The sequence below is a fragment of the Melospiza melodia genome, chromosome 2, assembly GCF_035770615.1.
Source record: "Melospiza melodia melodia isolate bMelMel2 chromosome 2, bMelMel2.pri, whole genome shotgun sequence".
In the NCBI taxonomy this organism is placed as follows: domain Eukaryota; kingdom Metazoa; phylum Chordata; class Aves; order Passeriformes; family Passerellidae; genus Melospiza; species Melospiza melodia.
In genome coordinates this window covers 128145401-128166299 of record NC_086195.1, presented here as the reverse complement: position 1 = coordinate 128166299, position 20899 = coordinate 128145401, and the positions used below count along the sequence as shown (strand labels likewise).

Here is a 20899-nt window from a genome sequence, read left to right as displayed (position 1 = left end):
ATGCTATTTGTATGATTTAAGATATATGAAATATTGTATATTGTGTGCAGATAATTAAAAAGGAGAAGGAGAATAGTCTAATTTTTCAGCTTTCTAGGTGTAGATGTCATGGGTTCAATTTTTGTATTTCATAGGCTATGATTTGTTTATGCCTGGTCATGAGGTACTAATGCTCATAACCACAACTCCATTTTTGTTATAGTTAGAAATCAGTGACATATAGAATTAATGCGAAAAGGCAAAAAGGTCTGCTTCTGTTAGAAGGCAAACTTTTGTTCCCCATTCCCAGTTCAGTATTGGGGTTTTGGGTCACTTAATTCTTAAAAGATTCAGGAAAGAAAGAGGATTGTCTTGCCCAAGAACTGTTTGTTTAGCAGCCTCATGCACTCAAGACAAGTTCCAATCCCCTTGATTGATGTATATCAACCAGTCATGATCTGCCCTTTATTATTTTACTTCTGAAAAACAGCATTAGCTGCTTACACATAAGTTTGAGTTGTCTTGGAAAAAGTTGTGGATATTAAATTACTGCTTGGGCAGCAAGTTTTTTTCTCTGATAATACTCAAACAGTGAGGAATATAGGAGTTTATAATTCTATCTCTTTCACAAATAAACCATCTGTGCCCTACTACAATCCTCAAATGTGAATCAAGCTGGGCAGGCTGGTTGAGGAGAAGATGTACATAATGGGAGATTTGGGAAAGCTTTCATGTTCTGAGTTTGTATGGGCAATCTCTGCTGTATGTTTTTTTTCAGCCAATAGACTACAGGTAAGAAAGAAATTATGCTTTCAGAGATTATGAGTTACCTTTTCAAAATGTTTCCTAAAAATCTTCATTTGTGCTACATCTCTATATTGCCTTGGTAACTGAACAGGATGTTTTTAGAAACCAGATAATTAGTTTTGGTGATTTTTTTGTTAACTGTATTGGTTTTGTTGGCTGTTCAGCCATACTCTGGTCTTGTCGTACTATTCATTGATTGGAATGAGAAATTATTTTGTCATACTTCCATATAGGCTTGCACACCTGAACCTGATGGAGTTTTTCACCTTTCAAATTCTTATTTCCTTCGCTGTCAAATTCAAACTGGTATTTCTAGTATTCTAAAGAGAATTTGTGGCCCTAATCCCAACCTGAATTCCCAAAAGATAGGAAATTCTATCCTCCCTCACCATCCCTGCATTTACTTTTTGGATCTTCTTTATCATATAGGTAATGGGGTCAGAATTTAAAATAGCTGTTATTTAAAAATTAAAACACTTTTTTTCCCCATTCTTACAAGAAGAAAGTATGTTTGAAGTAGGAGACTTTGTGGCAAAGGAATGGTATGTTGGAAAACCTATTTTCTATCACCAATCAGACAGTAGCAGTTCCTTCTTAATTGGATGAATTTGAATAAATTTCTACTGCTATCTAATTACAGATTAATAGACTTGTATTTAATCTATTTATGAGTTCCATTTGAACTCCTACAATGGCTTAAGAGAGAGGTAGATAAAGAAATGTCATATTTTGCAAGACTATATCTTCCTGGGCTACCAAGCTTAATCATTTTTTCTGTTGCTGTCTTTTTGGATTTACTGGTTCTGCTTCTGTCTTATCAAAGTAAAAGTTGCCAGCTGTGAGGTGAACCCCTCAATCATCAAAGTTTGCTGATCAGAAGAGAAATCTTCTAATTTAAGTGGAGAATATTCTCATTTAATAAGTGGAATTTCTCATTTTTAAATGGAAGCTGTGACACTTCTTCTCAATGAATATATAATAAAATGAGAATTCATAACATCAGATGCTATTAAATCCTGTTAAAGTAGGATCATGAAGAAATCATATACATGATTTCAGCTGATTTATCAACTTCAGATGCAGTGTTTCTGCTGAATTTACCTGCAGTGTTGGCTCAATTTCTAAAGCTCTGTGAGCAGAGAGACAGGGATCAGTTTTTACTTCAACTTAAAAACAAAAAACCTTGAGTAAGACACATTTTACACTTCTGGAAAAGTTTGCCCATCCATATATTTTGCTTATTATCTTCAGAATGGTTCTCAGTGGACTATTGTTCTAAATTCTAGCTTTGCTTTTTAAGTCAAAGCAGTGGCACAAACAAATTTTTAAAGGGTTTAATGTTTCCAATTTGCAGTATAAATTGTACACATAGGTAAAGTATCCTCAAATATATTTTTTCTTGAAAGAAAGAAAATAGTAAAATAGCCATGGAATTAGCAACTGTCTGCACATTGCTGTTTCTTTACAGTGTTTTGATATCTTATTTAAAATTATTTCTGATTTAAAATAATTCTCATTTAAAATATATCTAATTTAGAATAAGATATACAAAAAGCCTGTTAGTAGAAACAGTAATTTATTTTGGTTTTTGTAGTTGGTGCCATGGAACAGAAAAAGTATCAAGTGTCTGCACTGTTTCCAGTGCAGAACAATAGGGCTCAGAAACTCTGGGGCACAGACAGAGCCTCGTTATACAAGGTTAATATCTAGAATCTAATCTCTTTGCATCAATTAATAAAATAGATCCTGGCTGACTTTTGTGTCATTCACCACACGTGGTGCTCAAGAAGGACATGCAAAAGCCATTTAGAATATAAATTTTTAAAGTAACTATAGTGATCAAAGACCCATGAGGTGACCTCAGCAAAATACAAGAATACAGCTGTTCAGGGATGATCAGGTAAAAATGAGGTACTAAGAGGCTTTATTTCACTCTCTCTGAAAAATATTATTTTGGCAGCATCCTCCTCTGCAAACACTCCATGTTCTCTAAATTGAAATAGAAATTAAAATAATTCCTTCCTACTTTAATGTTGCTCACTGGGTTTCTAAACTATACAAAACTTTTTTCTCTGTCTGTATTTCAGTTTCCTTGCCCAAGGAAGAATTTATGCACTAGTAACTCAGAAACTGAGGTTCACATGGCCCTGGTTTCTTGTGTCTGGGACATGTGGAGACTGCAAGGTCCAGTTTCTCAGGTCCTTAAATGAGGCATCTGTGTTATTTTACAGGTCCTTAAATGAGCCTTCCCTGCCAGTTTACAGGAAACACTCAGAGCTGTTGAAGCTCAGGATAACCTCTGTGGATTATTGGAACTGATAAGAAATTTGAGCTTTTCACTTAACAAATAAGAATAGCAGGATTTCTTTGGCAAAAATCCTGTTGTTCAGAAAGCCCAAATTCTAGTGTCCTGTTCCTTGCATTCATTTCTGCACTTTTTGAGTGTTTCTTGGAATTTTATTACTGTCTCTCAGGTTTCTATATGGTCTTGCCTGGGTTTAACTCTATCAATTTATCCTTGTGTTTTCCATCATGGAGGTCCCATCCTGCCTTCTGTTGCTGCTCAAGAAAGAGCAGAGAAAATTTCATAATCTGAAAGAGAACATGAAAGCTGTATGTAGAGACATTCCTTACAGTATGGTGGCAAGAAGAGATAAGTCACTAGATGTTATGATTTACTATTTCTAGTAATCTTTTAAAATTTCTTAAATTACACCAATCTAATCTTTAGTTTTACTTAGGCTAATGCAGCTATGAAGCTTTATAAGTAGTTATTTATCCTGTTAAACAGTGCCAGATGCTGTATTGGAGGTACAATATCATGGCTCCTTCTCTCTCATCCTCCTCCTCCTTGTCCTCTTTTCCCTTCCCCCTTCTTCCCTGTCTTCTCTTTTTCTCCTTCTTCTTCCTCTTTTTGTAATCTAACCTTGCTCTCCTATATGAGTAAGGTAAAAATATCAAAATCTGTAAGTTTATAATAAAAAGGAAATAAAGAGTTAACATTCTGATGATTTTTTTGTTTTAAAGTAACTTCAAAAGATGGCAAAACATCCATTTTAATAAGCAATATTAGGAAGAAAAAATATGAAACACAATGATAGTGGATTCTTATGGTAATCATAGCAGTGAGGGTGAAACAAGTATGTTCAAAGATTGTTCTAATTACAGGTTTTCCTCTGATTTTGGTATGAAGTTGTTAATTTTTTCTTCAAGCTGCACTAAACTGCAGATCCTGAATTCTGTACTTCTAGTCAGGGCAGCATTCATTGATAATTAAATGCTCCAATATTGGTCTTTACATCAAAACTTTAGTGCTTCAGAGTACTAAATTATTATTAACTCTTTCAAATAACTGACTTTCCTAAGAGATCATTCTGAAGAGGTATCTTGTTTTCTCAGGAAAGTTTAGGTTAATGCTGATATCATTGCTTTGTCAAGTACTGTCTGTCCTTTTCCTATAAAGCCCTTTTTAATAGCTGTTGTAATATTTTCACCAAATTTATGCTATTAGCTGATGACGTGTTGCACAGATGTGTTGTTTATGTTTGTAAAATCATATGCATGAGTCATCATTGTATATCTATACTCCCTTCGTCCAGAAGCATTTTGTTGACTTTTTTTCTCTTTCTTTCCCCCTCTCCCTTTTTCTTCCTCTTGAAAGCAGGGAAGCTATGATATTTTATAATATATAACTTTTGAATTTAAAAAGTCAGCAGAACATTTCAGAGTCCCATGAGTAAGTTAGGGCATTAGTGAGAATGATGTACAAAGCAGATTGCAAAGTGATGGGCCATCATCACACTGGCCCTTTCAGCTTTATTGTCTGCTATGCAGCATCAGTAATCTCATAGAGCACTACATTGATATGTGCCATGATACCTTAAATCTTTGCAAGGAGAGCAAGAGGCAATCTGGCTCCAAACTCCACAGTGGCAAGACTGCCATTTGATATAAATTGACATCATAAAGTAGATGTAATGATGTCAATTTATATCAAATGGCAGTCTTGCCACTGTGGAGTTTGTTCCTTCAGACCTAGATCTGGAAGTGATATTACTGATTGAGGGTAATCATCTTTATTTGTCTGTCTTTCAGAATGCAAGCAAAGGTGAGTAAATGAAGTATCTTAAAGTCATGAGTTTTGAGGGCACTTTAAACACAAATTCATAAACCTGGTAATGACCAGCTTCCCATGAGGAATGAAGGTCATCCTTGAAATTTAAAACTGTGATTTATGTGTCTGTGATTAAGTGTCTGTGTCCTTGGCAATTTTGGTAATTACTATAGAATCATAGAATGGTTTGGATTGGAAGGGATCTTAAAGATCGTGTTGCTCCAAATGACCTGCCATGGACACCTTCCACGATGCAAGGTTGCTCAGAGCCACATCTAACCTGGCCTTGGACACTTCCAGGCATAAGGCATCCACAGCTTCTCTGAGCAACCTGTTCCAGTGCCTTTCCAATGCCACAGCAAACAATTTCATCCTAATATCTAATTTAAACCTGTCTTATTTCAGTTTAAAGCCATTCACCCTTGTGCTATAATTTCCTGGCCTTTTCAAAAGTCCTCCTCTGGATTTCCTGTAGGCCACCTTTAGGTACTGGGAGGCCACAGTAAGATCACTCCAGAGCCTTTTCCTCTCCAGGGTGAGCAGACCCAGATCCCTCAGCCTGTTTCCACAGAAGAGGTGCTCCAGCTCTCTGAATATCTTCCTGGCTCTTCTCAGGACTTGTTCCAATAGGTCAACGTCTGGCTTGTTCTGAGGACCCCAGAGCTGGACACAGCACCCCAGAAGGGGAATCACAAGGGCAGAGCAGAGGGGCAGGATCACTTCCCTTGACCTGCTGGTCAGACTTTTTTTGATGCAACCCAGGATACTGTTGGCTTTGTGGACTACAAATGCACATTGCCAGCCTCTCATCCACCATCACCCAAATAAAGCACTTGGATAAAGAAGTGTCATTGGTTAACCCCAGCTGGCAGCTCAACCCCTCGTGGCTACTAGCTCATTCCTTCCTCAGTAGGGTGGGGGAGACAATTAGGAGAGAAGTCAGAAAACTCCTTTGTTGAAATAAATACAATTGAATAGAGAAACCAATAAATTAAAAATAAGGAAGTCATTTTCTACTTCCCATTGGCAGACAGGAAAGTATTTAATCATTAATACTGGTGACTTGGGAAGACAAACACCATCACTCTGAAAGTCCCTTCTACCTTTTTCTACCCTCAGCTTTTATTTGTTCTTTTCCTTTCACCAACCTTTTGGATAGGGAAACCCAGTTTAGGATAATTTACAGCATGCAGAGTTACTATAAATTACTAATTCCTCATTAAACCTTACTGGTAGGGATTGATTATACTGTAGGAGATGACCAGAACCCAGAATGCTCTGGCAGTCTCCCTGACAAGCCTAGAATTGGAGTAAATCACCCTGGGGAATTTCTGAGGTGTAACTAGATATTTGGGACTGTCTTAAGGGCTTCAGACCATTTCAAATCTACTTGCACAATGTGATAGTGTAGTGAGAGTTACAAGCTACTCATATTATGGAAAAACAAAATAGCTCTTTCCACACAGTCTGACTGTTGATGGAATCTTCTGTTTTACCCCTTTGGAGTTGTTTCTTTGTGTCCATTTAGCTTGTTTGCCCCATTATGCCCATTAGATCCTTTTAGATATTTTAAAAACAAGAAATGCACAAGGTAACTTCATATGCCCGTGGTGACTTGCCTAATTAACTACGACTTAATTTGTAGGGTGTAAAGAAAAGTGATCACTTTTGGGATGGGATTCAACTGATTACTCTTAGGCTTATCCATTTTTGCAGCTATTTTCCAGAATCAGTGTAACTCCATTCTATGTCGAGGGAATGAATTAATGCTTTGTAACAGGCTCTAAAAAAATCAGAGAACAACATTTTGGAGACAAGACAGATGCAGTTTTTGAAGCTATACCGTGGCATCATCAGTTCTCTTGCCCACAGAATTCATCTTGTAAATACAAAGTATCAGTGCTTACATTGCATGTCACAGAGTTTGGACTGTGAGGATGGTGAAGCTGCTGGTGTTTCTGGGGCTTAGTGAGAGTGCACAAATGACTGACTATAAGAGAATAGAATTTCTCTTTTGACTGGAGTTTTCAGTGGAAGGGTAGACACCTGACTTTATTTAGAAGGCATCTAGCTATATTTTGAAGGCAAAAATAAATATCAGCATTGTTTGCTCGGGCATCTTCAGAAGCTTACAATGCAACCCTCATTTGCTAAAGCAATTACAAATGTGTAAATGTGTGTAAACAATTGAAGTCAGTTGAATTATTCATATCTGTCATACACTTAACATTTCTGCAAGATTGACAAGAAAAGAGGTCCCTTGAGCAGGAGGATGTAATTAGGTCATTAAATAGCCAGATACGGGGAAATACAGATGACATGGACAGTTAAGTCTGATGGCTCCTAACTTTCAAATGTTTGATGTGCAATCTGAATAACCTTCAGCATGATGTATATTACATTTACTATAGAATGCATAAAATTGAATGAAGTTTTTGCAGAGTCTGGTGTTTTGTGCAATAGAGAATATCCCAGTTTTTGGGCTGTTTCAGTGAGAATATCATTGTATTTTTCTCCCTCCACTATTAGGTGCATACAACTACATTAATTTCTTTAGGCAATCATAGATCTATTGGTCACACACAAGTATAATTCTGACTGAACTGTTTCAGCAGTTCTTGTAGGTTTTTTTTATTTTAACTTCAATATCTGTGAAGTTTTAAAATGTTTATTTAATTTCTAGATTAAAGTGCCACCCTTGGTACCTCTGCTTTCCACTAGCTCTTGACATTTCTAATCCATCAGATTTAACAAAATGTTTATTAGATCACTAAATAACCCTTACAATCCTTATAAAAATCTATGCCTGTTTTACATCTGTGAATTTTAAAGCTTGTGCTATTTCTAAACATGGAGAAATGCTGTCACAAGGTGCTGAAATACCTACCACATCACTAGATTTTCTCTAAAAGCATGGATTATAAAAATAAATAGAATTATATTTTTACACAAATAAGTGTAATGAAAGTTCTTAACCCATATCTCACAAACTGAGTTCAATGTGATAGTGTATAACAGGCATATAACAGGCAGCTAATAACTTTATTTCAGAACCTTAAGGTTCCAACAAAAATCTTTATTGAGTGCTTCATAATTTTCTGACATCACATAATGACAAAGATAATGGACATAGATTTTTGTGTGGTAGTAAGAAATTCAGTTGAATGTCTGCCATAGAAATAAACCTTTTAAAATATTATCAACCACTAATATTCTCACTAATCTTTATACATTGAAACTCTTCTAAAGAAATGCTTATTAGAATTACTGACCTCTTAAATTAATACAGCATATATTTAAAGTAAATATTTTAAAGAAGTAAGTGTGTAACACATTAGTTTATATGCAGGAACTTTGAATTATCAGATTAAGGTGCAAATTGTCACATAGATAAATTTTACAGTACAGTTTTAAATAATTCTGTGTTATTTATTGCTTAATTAAATATGTCTGTGTGGTTTCACTGTTTAGAAAAATATTAGTTGATCTTGAGTGCTGCTTCTTTATGGTCGTAGGACTTGTATAGGTCATAGGACTCGTATAGATGCAGTCCAGCTGCCTCACACTCAAAAACAACTGTGACCCTCCTGCTGTTTCTCCTTTCCATGGCTATGCAGCTGTTAAATTCTTTCCACTCAACTCAGATATTCAGGGCACCCATTTTCTCCTGATCTGTGTCTTTATATTCTTTACAACCATTTAATCTTCAGGAGCAGAACCTGGAATGACACTTCCTAAAGCTAGATTTTCTAGTCAGGCTGAATAGTAATAGGCCATTTATCCTGGTGATATCTGAGAGCAAACACAAAATCCTATGCAAGCATGCACATAAAATCCTTTCATGCATCTCAATCACTGGCTCTTACTTTGCTTTCTTGTTTAGACCAATGTGGTGTTAATTTACCATCATCTGTTTCAGCAGAGTTGCTCCAGCTGTATTGCACTCTTAATGAGAGGAGAATCTGGTCCACTCTTGGCACATGACCTTAGTATATCTTGAAAAATGATGCTTTTGTGTGGTTTGGCTAACCATTATGCAATCCAGAGCCAGGAGAATCCCTGTTACCCAGACTGATAGTACTCACAGGGTTCAGAGGCACAAGGGAAGCTCCCACAGAAGAGAGCAGAAGCAGAGATGATCTCACAGAGAAGCTATTTTCCTGTATGGTTTAAAAAGGTCCAAAAATCCTTCCCCATAATCCCAATAAACGTTGTCTAAGCTACTAGTGAGTGTTGTGGGAAGGGTTTTATATGTTCCTATTCCTCTTTGGCTGAGTACTGGTTACACAGGAGAAAAATAAACACCAAAAGAAATGAAGAAATAAAGCATTATCTAGGTGGAGCAGCAAATCTAATCCTATTTCTCTTTAATATCACAATTTATGTTTGAGTCTGGTTTTACTTTCTGCTTCTGCAACATAAATCTTTCTCAGTATATTTCCCAATGAGCTGGGCAGTGCCTTCTTGGCAAACAGTGAAGTGGCAATGTCACCAGGAAACCAAGCAGGAAAGTTGTACAAGCCCACTTCAGTGTTTCAATTGAAATTTTGATTTTGATGCCCTATTATCGTATGGCTGTGTCTGCAGAGAAAGAAGAGGAGCTTCAGTGGATGCCAGTCACACATCTTTGTGTTCAACAGAATCAAATTAGCAGGTTAACAAAAACATTTAAATGTATTACATAGGCCATATATTCTGTGTACAGTGAAGCATTTTGTGGCCCCTGTGCATGTTGGTGGGATGCCCAAGCATGGAGAGGTGGTTAGCTGTGGGAAAGACCTACCTAGCAAGAGCTAAAGGTAAACATTTGCTGAAGTAGAGTCAGATGAATATGTTTGTAGATACAATAGAGCTGTTTGTTTGCTCAGTGCTAGCATGTTTCTGAGACAATGTGTGATTTTTGACAATTTTTAAAGTAAATATGTTTTACATTGCTTTGTCAAGATGAAATGGGAATGTCAGCTTTAAGTAAGATGGTGCAAAAGTATTGTAAATCTTTAGCAAATCTTTAGTAGATGTTGCGAATTCATATGTTGTATTTGCATAGTTGAATCCACTAATCCCAAGAGCTGAACTATAATTTATATTCTACTCACTATTCTGCTGCCACATTGTCTGAGATGAGGAAGCCTCTGCTTAATTACAGGAAGTATATGAATAAATAATCCAGGACTAAGACACACATATCTTCATTACTTCTTTTCTTCAGAAACTGAAATCCAGATGTCTAGAAAAGATTAAGGGTTTCAAAGCCTAATGCAGAAAACCCCATAAAACTCAGGAAAAATTAATTCTTCCAATTAATTTCTTTATAATCTGTCATAAGGTAGTATATTTATCTGAGAAATTTGTCTTAATTTTTATTCAGTTTAAATTAAAACATCCCAAATGGTCACTTCTGCAAAGGTGTTTTGATTCAGTGGATTTCATAGCCATGACCCTCCCTCAAAAGTCTGTACTGAGCTCTACATTGGCCCAGTGGCTGACTCACATTTAAGCCACTCTAAAATTTTGTTTTGAGGATTTTCTGAGTATTCTTCCAGTTTTATTTCTTAGTCCTAGATTTTGCTCTTTTATCTCAGTTACGTGTTATTTATTGTCACTCTTGAGTATATTTTCCTTTTTCCACAGACACATTGAAGCATGCTGCATATTTCCCTATTACTCCTTGTATAGGAAGTGAATTTTTAATTGTTGAAGTAAAAAAATCAGTATATTTTACCAGAAAAAAATCTAGAGGCATATATAGAAACCAGATAAATGTATGATAACTGGTCGGTTTGTTGTAAGATCACTTTTAGCATTATTTATTTTTCAAAATTGCTGTACTTTTATTTTTTTCACCTAATTCTTATTGGTCTGCATATATAGTCATTTAAGACTGTTTCTTGATATCAATTAAGATATTAAAAAAACTATTGCAGGCAGGTACTTTGAAGTTTTGGTTCATTGCCATATATATTACTAATTGTTTCAGGTACTTTGCACTTCATGCTCACATTTATAATATTCTGAATTATTTCTGTAAGTCTCTGTGAAGCAGCCTTGGTGCAAAATTTTTCATTTAAAGTGAACCTTATAATCTTATACTGAATTTTTGAAGTTCTACAAAAGAAGTCCCAAATGCAGTTTGTCTGATGTAATCTGTTATTTCTACAAGCATTATTTTCTTCTTCACATCCAAAGATTTGTTCTCCAAAAAAATTTGTATATGTGCCTTGGTTCTTAATATTTATGCTCTATAATAAAATATTTATGTCATATATATTGTACACAGATTGACAGAATTTCCTTTTTTTTCCTTGGGAATTACAATAATCTATTTCCTCTTTTCTAATTATCTGGAATTTCCCATGTTCCTCATATTTCAAAAATAATTAGGTTATTCCTTCAAGACAAAAAGAATATAACAGAGGGAAAAGGAATGCATGAATGAATTAATATTTATTCTTTACATAAAGGTAACATTAATAAAAAATCCATCCTATTCTTTGCTACTCACTGATTTTATAAGTTTTCTACTGAAAATTTTTCAGGCAATCCCTCTTCAGTAGATAGGCTCTCTGGATGTGTCAGCTTTCACTTGATGGACTTTTCAAATAAAACCTTACCTAACCCACCCTTCCCATCCTCCCCAAATCCAAACAAACAAAACTAAAAATCCTGAGTTATAAGCACACAGTGACAAGTTTGGCAAACAAAGTCCATTTCTTTCACATATTTCAGATGTCAAAAATTAATGATTGTCAAAGAGAAAATGAATATAGAAAGGGGAAAAGAGACAATTTACTGAGACAGCACAACCTGAACCATTATGATGGCAATTTTTTCACTTCTTGTAGAAATATAGGACGTAATTTAATTTTGATTGCTGCCTTTTATTCACTATCTTTTGAATAGATTTTTTTAAGTCATACCAGTTTACCTTGGCAAACAGAGTACATTGTAGTAAGCAAAAAAAAGAGAAAATTAGGCTACAACATAATGAATTATACTGACAAGTGTGTCACTCATTTTTCCTTACATAAGTTGTGTTTGGATATTTAGAACTTAAAAGTCCATAACTTATCACTCTTTTAAAGCAGTTACATGCCAGCCATATGTGATTTTTATTTTTTAAGCAGCAAGACAAAGATATGGAAAGAAGGATCTTCCTTCAGCAAAGATAGGACTTGTGGAATTACAAACTATCCTCTTAGTGAGAACACTGGATTGCAGTCAGTAGCTACCTCTAACTTTATTATTTTTGATGTTTCTTTCTTAATTAGGCAAGAGAGAGACCTGAGAATAAGAGCGGCAAAAAGACCAACCAACAAAAGTAGTTCTGTGGCTCCAGTTCAAAGACATCTTTTTTCAAGCTATTGATTTGGAGCTGCTTGTTTTTCTGCCCTTTGTACTTGCCGTGTGTTTTTGCTTTAGTGTCTTCTGTCACGTTGTGCTATTGAAATTGAGTCATGTTTATTCCAATGCTTAAAGATTTGCTGTGCATACAGAACTGGGAGTACAGCCCTGCAGCCCATTTGTGCACACTCTGTGTAAATCAAAGAGCGTGCTGAGCCTTAGAATATTGCTGTGGGTTACTGTGCCCCAACCTGAGCTGCAGAATATTCTGTCTTGGGGAAAAACAGCCTGCTGGATCTTGTCAGCTGTGCACTTAGGGAGGTGAGGGAGAAAATTATTAGATAACATCCTTATCTGTGAAGACCCACGAGAATTGAGTTTTCCCTATTCACAAGCTATTGGCAGCAGTTTCTACTCCAAACAAACAAAAAATTTCCCTGATAGAGCACATCTTTCAGAAGCAAAGGAAGAAAGGTCAGAGCACATTTCTGCAACACCAGAGAATCCTGGCCAGTCTGTACATGCTCACAGTGTGAGCCTGTCTAGCCAGAATGTCTTTCTTCTGTTTATGCTTCTGAAAATGACAAGTTAGGACAAGGAGGGTGCTAAAGGAAAAAGCTGGGGAAAATGGATCTTCTCTCACACTGATGTCATGTGGATGGTGCTGGGGAGACTCTCCTTCACCCTGATAGTGGTGTTCACTGTCTCAACTTGTAACTAGAAGAGGTTTTGAATTTCCTTCCTAATCAACAGTACATTAGTCTTGGCATAGCAGTGGAGTGGTGTTGATTCAAATTAGTCCTTTAAACCTCCCTGTTTTGTATTTTATTTTGGATCCCTTAGTGAATGAGTTGCTCTGGCTAGCCATAAAATAATGGGGGGTTTTTTTTTGCTTCCTGGCTATGAAGGAGATTCACTTTGTCTGATATTAGATGTCCAGGCTGGAGGCAAGAACATGCTTACACTCAGTGGAAAGACATGATGGTGCACAGTTCATATGAGCTATTGCAAACACCAATATTACAGTTAGGAATATGACACCAGAATACTCTATTCTACTGAATCTTAAGAAAGTCTAGGCAAGTGACTTGTCAATCCAAGTTTAGCTGAAATGTATTTCACTTTTTTAGCAAGGTAGCACTGAGTATGCTTTCTGAATTCCTTAGGATCCTCTCCAAACATTCTGCATTATCTACTGGGGGCAAAATGTGTGACCTGTCAGGTGGGAAGAAGCCTGGTACTTAATTGGGTGTGTTCATTCACTTCAGAGTAAACCAAGGCTGGAGTGCTAGGGGGAAATTTCTCTGTAAGGGAAAGTTTCAAAGACTCTCCAGTTTGCATTTCCCCAGAAGCAAGCCCCATTGTTGCAACTAATTCAAGTTTATTTATACAAACCTGCACCATCATTTCAGTATTCTTATTACTAATTTCTGTGATAGAATAAATTCTGAAAAAAAAAAGTTATTTTGTTCATCCTGAGCATGATTAAATTTAAGATGATATTAAATTGTTGTGTCTACATGGAAACATAAGGTCAATCCACAGTAAAAAGTATCTGATACCCAAAAAATATTTGGCATTTTGATAATAATGTCACACTTGTAAGTTTTTATTTCTTTCTTTATATTTTAGCTCATTGTCAGTTTAAAGAAAAAGGTTTTAGTTTAGTCTTTTCACTCATTTAAAACTAAGTACAGAAGAAATTATGTAAGTTTATGGTTAAACCATCCCTTCTGTCCAGAACAAATCTTGGCTCCCACCAACAGGTGTAGTCCTCTTGTTCCATGCATTCAGGAACTTCCATTAATTCCCTGGCATTGAAATGTGTATATGCACAACTGGACTGAGAACCAAATTGGGGCACCATTGTGGCTGAAAAATAGCTGCAAACTTTGTTGTTTTGTTCTTTTTATCTTTATACAAGATTAAAATGGTTAGTAACCGATGATTACACAGGACATGAATGTACTTTCTCATTTTGGGTGCTTAACCAGTAGATTTGGACCAGTGGCAGGTCAAATAAGGAAGGTCTCTCAGACCCTCTGTTAGTTACTCTGCAGGATGAGTAGCTCAGTCAGACAAGTAGGCATAAAGGTGAGCTTCCTCTCAGGCACCCAAATGAAAGCATACAGTCTGGACTTCTCCTCAGAGTCCATCTGTGGCCAGTGGAGAAAGGCACCTCCAGAGGGCAATGTCTTCTCATTTTTTCAAAAGCATCTAGAATGCATAGAACATGTCACCCTGTGGAAAATACCTGCCTTCCCAGACTGTTTTGAGAACAAGGTGACTAACTCAGGCTAGGAGCACAGCTTTTCAGTGTCTAACACAGGGAAAGTAGATCATCTTCCAAATGTCCTGCTGTGTTCACAAAGGAAGTTTATGGCAGACTTAAATTTCCATAGCTTCCTCTTTCTCTATTACCATAAGCCATCCTCCTTTTCTAAGATAGAGCTTGCTTTAACAGATAGAAGAGGACTGTGAACTGTGATTAGACTTCCAGGATAATGTGATGGAATTTCAGAGACTTTAAAAGCTGGATGAAAATGGTGGATCATTTTTGTCTGGCATTCTGTATAAAATAGATTGTAAGAAATATTTGGCTATCCTTGAATTCTTTCATTTGCATGTCTTTAAATAAAACTTGAGCCAAATATAGAACTTCAACCTTTTAAATTTTATTTTGTCTTTTTTTCAAGAGAGAAATATGTTTCTTTGGGTTTCTGCTGTAAGGGAGTTTCAGGCTGACCACTTTTGCAGATACTTCTTCATGCATTGTGAGTCAATGCTTAGTCATGAATCTTCGCTCCAGTCAGCAGTTGCTAAGCTTTCCAGCAGCTGTTTCTCTAACACCTCTCATTTCCCATGACTTCTAAGAAGAAACTGTTGATACAAGTAGGGAAACAAGGTGACCCCAGCCTTAATAGAAACCTGTAAAATAACTGTCCTTGTGACCATGCAGCTAGTGGAATGTTGGGAAAGTGCTATCCCTAGTTTTCTAATGCTAATCTGGAGTGTGAGACTAAATAGAAGGAGCTGTGGTGGAGGTTTGGGCCCTTCTTACCATCGTTCCTCCAAACGGTTCCTGGGCACAACTTGGGAACGAGGACAGGCTGGTGACCTGTCAAACAAGGCAGCTTAGAAATGGTTACTCTCTGTTGGAAGGGGACAGAGCTTAATAGAACAGAACAGATTGCATAATATTAAATGCATAAATAAATCATCAGACTAGGGTTTTGCCAGATGGTTTCTATGCCAGGGAAGCAGTCCCTCTCACTTTGCATTTACTAACGTAGACTTAGCCATGGGGTCCTCAGCAGGACTGCTCCCTGACAAGGGAATATTTCCAGACTGCAGGAGCTGAGGAACTCAAGGGTCTGTGCTGCTACAGGAAACGAGAAGTCTAGATGAAATTTGGTCCTATAGCAGTTTACCTGCAGATGTTGCTCCAGACTTGCCACAGCTTTGGATACAATTGAGGGCCCTGGAGTCATTCCAGCACTGCAGCCTTGGCTACCATGTTGTGTGAAAGACAACAAATCAGCATAGTTTTGGCTTGAAGGAGAGATTTGGGTGAATCCAGCTGTTAAATAAATAAATAAATAAATAAATAAAATGTCAGGAAATGTAATTAGCTTGCAAACTTCAAAACTTATCAATTTCACTGGGAGTTTAATCAAAAGTGACATGTCTGCAAAGTGTATATCCTTTCCAAAGCCTGGCTTTTTGTAATGAAAAAGCATTCTGACTCATTACATGCAGTCAGATCTAGACAAAGGAATACCTCCAGGAAAGTATAGTAATATTATGTGGCATTAAGATGTATAAAATTCCATTTCTTTAGCAATAAGTTACAATAAATTTAATAAGTCCATAATAAACTTTGAATTTTATACTTTATTGGACTTTGTATTACTTAAGTTTCCTCCCTAGATATTTTTATCTGGTACATCAAAGAGCCCTTTAATATCCAGCATTTTCTGTCTTTGAAGGTACTCAGTGCTTCAATCAAGTCTCCTCTTGAACTTCTTTCCAGTAGTGAAAACTGATCCAGTTCTTGGAAGTCTCTTTGCTACAGGACTTTCTGTTCAAAATGAGAATTTATCTCAGATTGATGAAAATAATTTCTGTCAATGTCTCTTTCTGTGAATTATGCCTTAAGAAGCATTAAGTTGTATGACACATACTGAAAACATATTTTCCTCCTTTCAATGACCCAGTTCAGTTGCAGTGGAAGCTTTTAATTCCTTTGGCATTGATTTTCAGTGAGGCATCCAAAGAACAGACAAGAAGCAAATTTGGGTTTTAGGCATCACTTGTTATTAACCAAGGTCATGTCTAACAATATACAAGATTTTGAGTGATTTGCCTTCTTGTTTTCTTCACCCTGATCAGAATCCCAAGCTTCCAGTTTGGATATCAAAGATTTGAGAGTCAAAGGAAAACTAACAATTTCTACAAAGTCATCAACCAGGCCAACATTAGAGTAACTCTACTTCTGCTGATTTTTCTAGGTATAAAGATTTGGCTGATACAGCAGCAGGAGACAAGAAGAAGTTGAGTGCCAAGGAGAGATGTCGTCTTGTTCTTCAGCAGTGTAAATTACAAGGCTGGCAGGTTTGTGATCTACAAAGCAATTAAAATATCATTCTTTAAACAAGCTAGCTGAGTCATTTCCATTGGTGGCAAGCCACCACATACTTTGCAGTGGTGTATTTTTTGCCATTTAATATATGCTTTGGTAAATTATCAAACTGATTTTCAGAGTTCTATGAGTAGCTGTGATCATTGTGTCAAAAAAATCAGTGTATACTTGTGGGAAGAAAAAGATTCAATTAAACATGCACACTATGTAATTTTTTTTCAAGATTTTTGAAGGTATTTGATATGTATATTTTAGTGGTTGAATGGTTCCTGAATAACCTATTTTATTTCTTTAAAATCCTATGCTAAATGCTCTATCTACTATCATAACAGGGCAGACTGAAAACAGCTAATTAGGATTTCCCAGGTAGTCAGTGCATTTGTAGGTGCCAGCATGCTGATCCACAGATCCACCAGAGAACCTGAGGCTGCCATACATCAAGTAAATTAAAAAAAAAAAAAAAAGTACCAAGCACTAAACAGGAAACTGTCAACTCCCTATCCTTTCTCCCTATTCTACTTACATTGTATAAGTCTCAACAGTATGAAGACTGCAAGGTGGATGTCTGCATTTGTCCAGAGTATTCAGTTATCTTCTTTGGATAGCTTTGTAATTGAGTAGGACTAATTTCTTTAATATGTGCATTTTAAAAAGAAAAATGTTTTTTCTTTGCATAGTATAGAATCTATTGAATAGAAATGAAGCTTTTGGAGGCTTCACATGCGGAGCATTCCTGCAGGCAGTGTGAGCTGCAGATTCAGGCCTTTTTCCAGCCTAGCAGGACTGAAATATGTTACACAAGAGAGCATCCAGACCAATTTCATGGACAGCTGTGAAGTTAAGGGACTGGACAGTGGTTAGGGCACTCCTATAGGCTCTGTTAAAGGATGAGGTTTTCTAATTAATGTATGACCTCTGCGTATTAAGATGCCCAGAAAAGTTTCTGCAAGCTGTTTATAAAGGCCAAGGACTAAGTCAGAATGTGTGCTATAGATATTTCTCAGTGGCCCAGATTCCTTAGTATCAACAGGAACAAAAATAGGCCCCCACTAGGCTGGAAGCATACAGGCATGATCACCTGCACTCAGACATATAAGAAAATTTTTCTTTAGTCAAAATACTGTTTAAAGCCTCAGTTTAGTCACCAAGCAAAGTAGAAGGCACATATAGCTCCCCTCTCCCCCAATAGAAAAGACCAAAAGACTGGAAAAAATAACAATATTAAACTGGACTTGCTTTTCCTACCCAGGTTTTGTAAGTTTGTTCTGATTTATGTTCTGCATCATTGCCACAAGGTTCCCTATTAAAAAAATCCCAATCATTAATAAGAAGAAACTGTACCTTCACTTACAAGTACCTGGAAATGAGAGAATCGCTCATTTTTAGAACTTATGTGGGGTTACAAGCTTAACATTGGACAAAAGCTGTGCAACAGTAATTGCACCGTGTGCTCCAGTCAAGAAACACAGAGCAGGATGCCTATCAAATTTATTTCCCTGGAGAAGAACCGTTGTTACAGCACAGGAAAAAAGCAGCTGGTCATCAGTGAAAGCCTAGACCTCAAGATTAATGATTCTGTAGTGATAGGCATTTGTTAACAGGACTGAAACCTAGGAGGACAAAACTTTTAAAAGGAAATCGCAAAACAGAAACTTTCCATCATGCAGAGGACTGAAGCTTGTGATCTCAAACAGATTTTAGAAGTTCTGAATCCAGAATTTCAGAATCTCATTAACTCCAGGAGAAGTCAGGTGTGCAAAACTACAGCAGTGCATAATGCATTATCCCTCAGACCAGAAAGGCACAAACTCTTCAGAGACACTGATAAGTTAAATGGAATAGGAGAGTTTGGGGGTGAGAGCAATACCATTGTCACTCAGTGACTAAGAAGTACATGGCAACAGACTAAGCTGCAAGGAACGAGGTTTGAAAAAATGGGTGACCTTCTCCATACACCTTTTTCAAGGCACAGAGAGGTACAAAAACAAATGGAAAGGTGAAAAGTGTAGAAGAAAGTTTAAAAAGAAAATTCACTCCAAGTCAAATGTTTTAAATGCCCAGTGAATAACAGCTTGGTACCAACTTATTTTGTATAGGTGATACAAAATCACATACCCAACTATCAGCAGTAATGACTAATGTCTGTGTCACATAATCTCTCTCTCAATTATCTTTTTGATTCATTTGACTAATCATGAAAGTTGAACTTTAAATAACAATCTAAATTAAGAAGCTTACACAATCTGCATTTGTCATGAGTACTCTCCTCTATGCTTTTACAGTAGAGGACTCTGAAAAAAGGAAAATATTTAAAAGGTAGAAAGAGGGAGGAGGAAAGGAAAGGAAAAAAAGGAATTAGGAAGCAAGGATGATGTCAGGTAGCAAAGTCAGAAGAAAGGAGTCATCTGTAGTGCATTACTAAAAATCATCCAAAAAAGCAGGGGGTTACACATATATATTTATTCAGCCACTGTTGCCAGCAGTAACTGCTTCAAATGAGTCACTGCTGGAACTGAAAATCTATTTGTTGCAGGAGTTCATGAATATATCAAAAATTGTCTTCCCCAAAATGTTACATGCACTTCCCTGAAGAGCTGTTGCAAATTCAGGTAAAAAAATGAACAAAAAAGATAACTAAAATACCCTCATCAAGGATGACGATATTTAGGAGAAAGCAACACAGATCAGAAATCAAACTCCACCTCATATGTCATCATCAGTAGATGAAGTTTCCAATAGGCTCAAAAGCAGAGGGGGAAAAATAAAGATCTGGACTTTTTATCTGAATGAATCTGGATGATGCTTTAAGCTTTCTTCTGATAATGTACCTCACCATCCCATTTTGAGAAAGGTGATATTAACCTGGGGGATGGAAAAATGTTCTAAATTAAAATCCCTGAAAATGAGTAAAGAACATGGTATCTTTGTATTTATTTCCTGCCTCACAATTTCTCTGTTCCTTCTTACACAAGCTGTGTTTGAAGAGCGTTTTATTAACACACAAAGCAACAAAGCTCAGACCTTACTCACAGAACATGTTCTTTATTCTCTCATAAATACTGCAGTCTGTTTTCAAGTAGACAAAAAGTGCAGAAGATCCAATACTAGGGTCCAATTTTGGTTTATTTTCTACTGTTTAGCAGAGCATAAGAGCAAACACTATTAGTTGGCCAATATCTTGTGCTTGCTTCACCAGCTTATGTGTTAGAAGCAAGTATTTATTATCATAGAATAATTAGGGCTGGAAAGGATCTCCAGGATCACTGAGTTCAACCTTTGAACACCACCACCATAGCACTAAGTGGCACGTGAAATTGTTCCTTGAACACTGCCAGGGATGCTGACCTCAACATCTCCCTAAGCAACCTGCTCCAATACTTCATCACCCCTACAGTGGAAAAATTCTTCCTAATATGTAATCTCCTCTAGCACAGCTTGAGGCCATTTCCTCTTGTCCTGCCATCAGTTGTCTGGGGGAGAGGCAGACCCTCACCTTGATACAACCTCCTTTCATTATAGCTGTAGAGTGAGAAGGTCCTCCCTGAGCCTCCTTTTTTCCAGGCTAAACAATGGAAACTCTCTCAGCTGCTCATTCAGATCCTTCACCAGCTCCACTGCCCCTCTCTGGGATGGGAATGCTCCAGAACATCAGTTTCTCTGTTGGAGTCATGGTCCCAGAACTGGACACAGAATTTGAGGTGTGGCTTCACCAGTGCTGAGTAAGGGGGATGATCATTTCCCTGGCCTTGCTGGCCACACTATTGCTCATACAGGCCAGGCTGCTATTGGCCTTCCTGGCCATCTGGGCACTGCTGGCCCATGTTCAACCAGCTGTCAACCAGCATCCCCAGGCTCTTTTCTGCTGGGCTGCTTTCCAGCCATTCTGACCCAAGCCTGAAAGGCTGTCTGGGGTTGTGGTGGGCAAAGTGTGCCTGACAATTGGCTTTATTGAATGTTATACCATTGGTCTTGGTCTGTTGATCCAGCCTGTAGAAGGCTCTGCAGAGCGATCCAGC

The 20899-nt window shown here is 37.1% G+C and overlaps 1 protein-coding gene across 3 annotated transcripts in view; it reads left to right on the top strand.

Moving 5' to 3' along the window:
- Nucleotides 1–20899, top strand: part of MYO16 (myosin XVI) — a 357379-nt gene that overhangs the window by 276574 nt on the left and 59906 nt on the right. For all 3 annotated transcript variants that reach the window (XM_063149977.1, XM_063149978.1, XM_063149976.1), the window contains exon 28: nucleotides 16753–16855. In XM_063149977.1, coding sequence (XP_063006047.1) covers nucleotides 16753–16855 — 103 coding nt within the window. The remainder of the gene's footprint in view (nucleotides 1–16752; nucleotides 16856–20899) is intronic.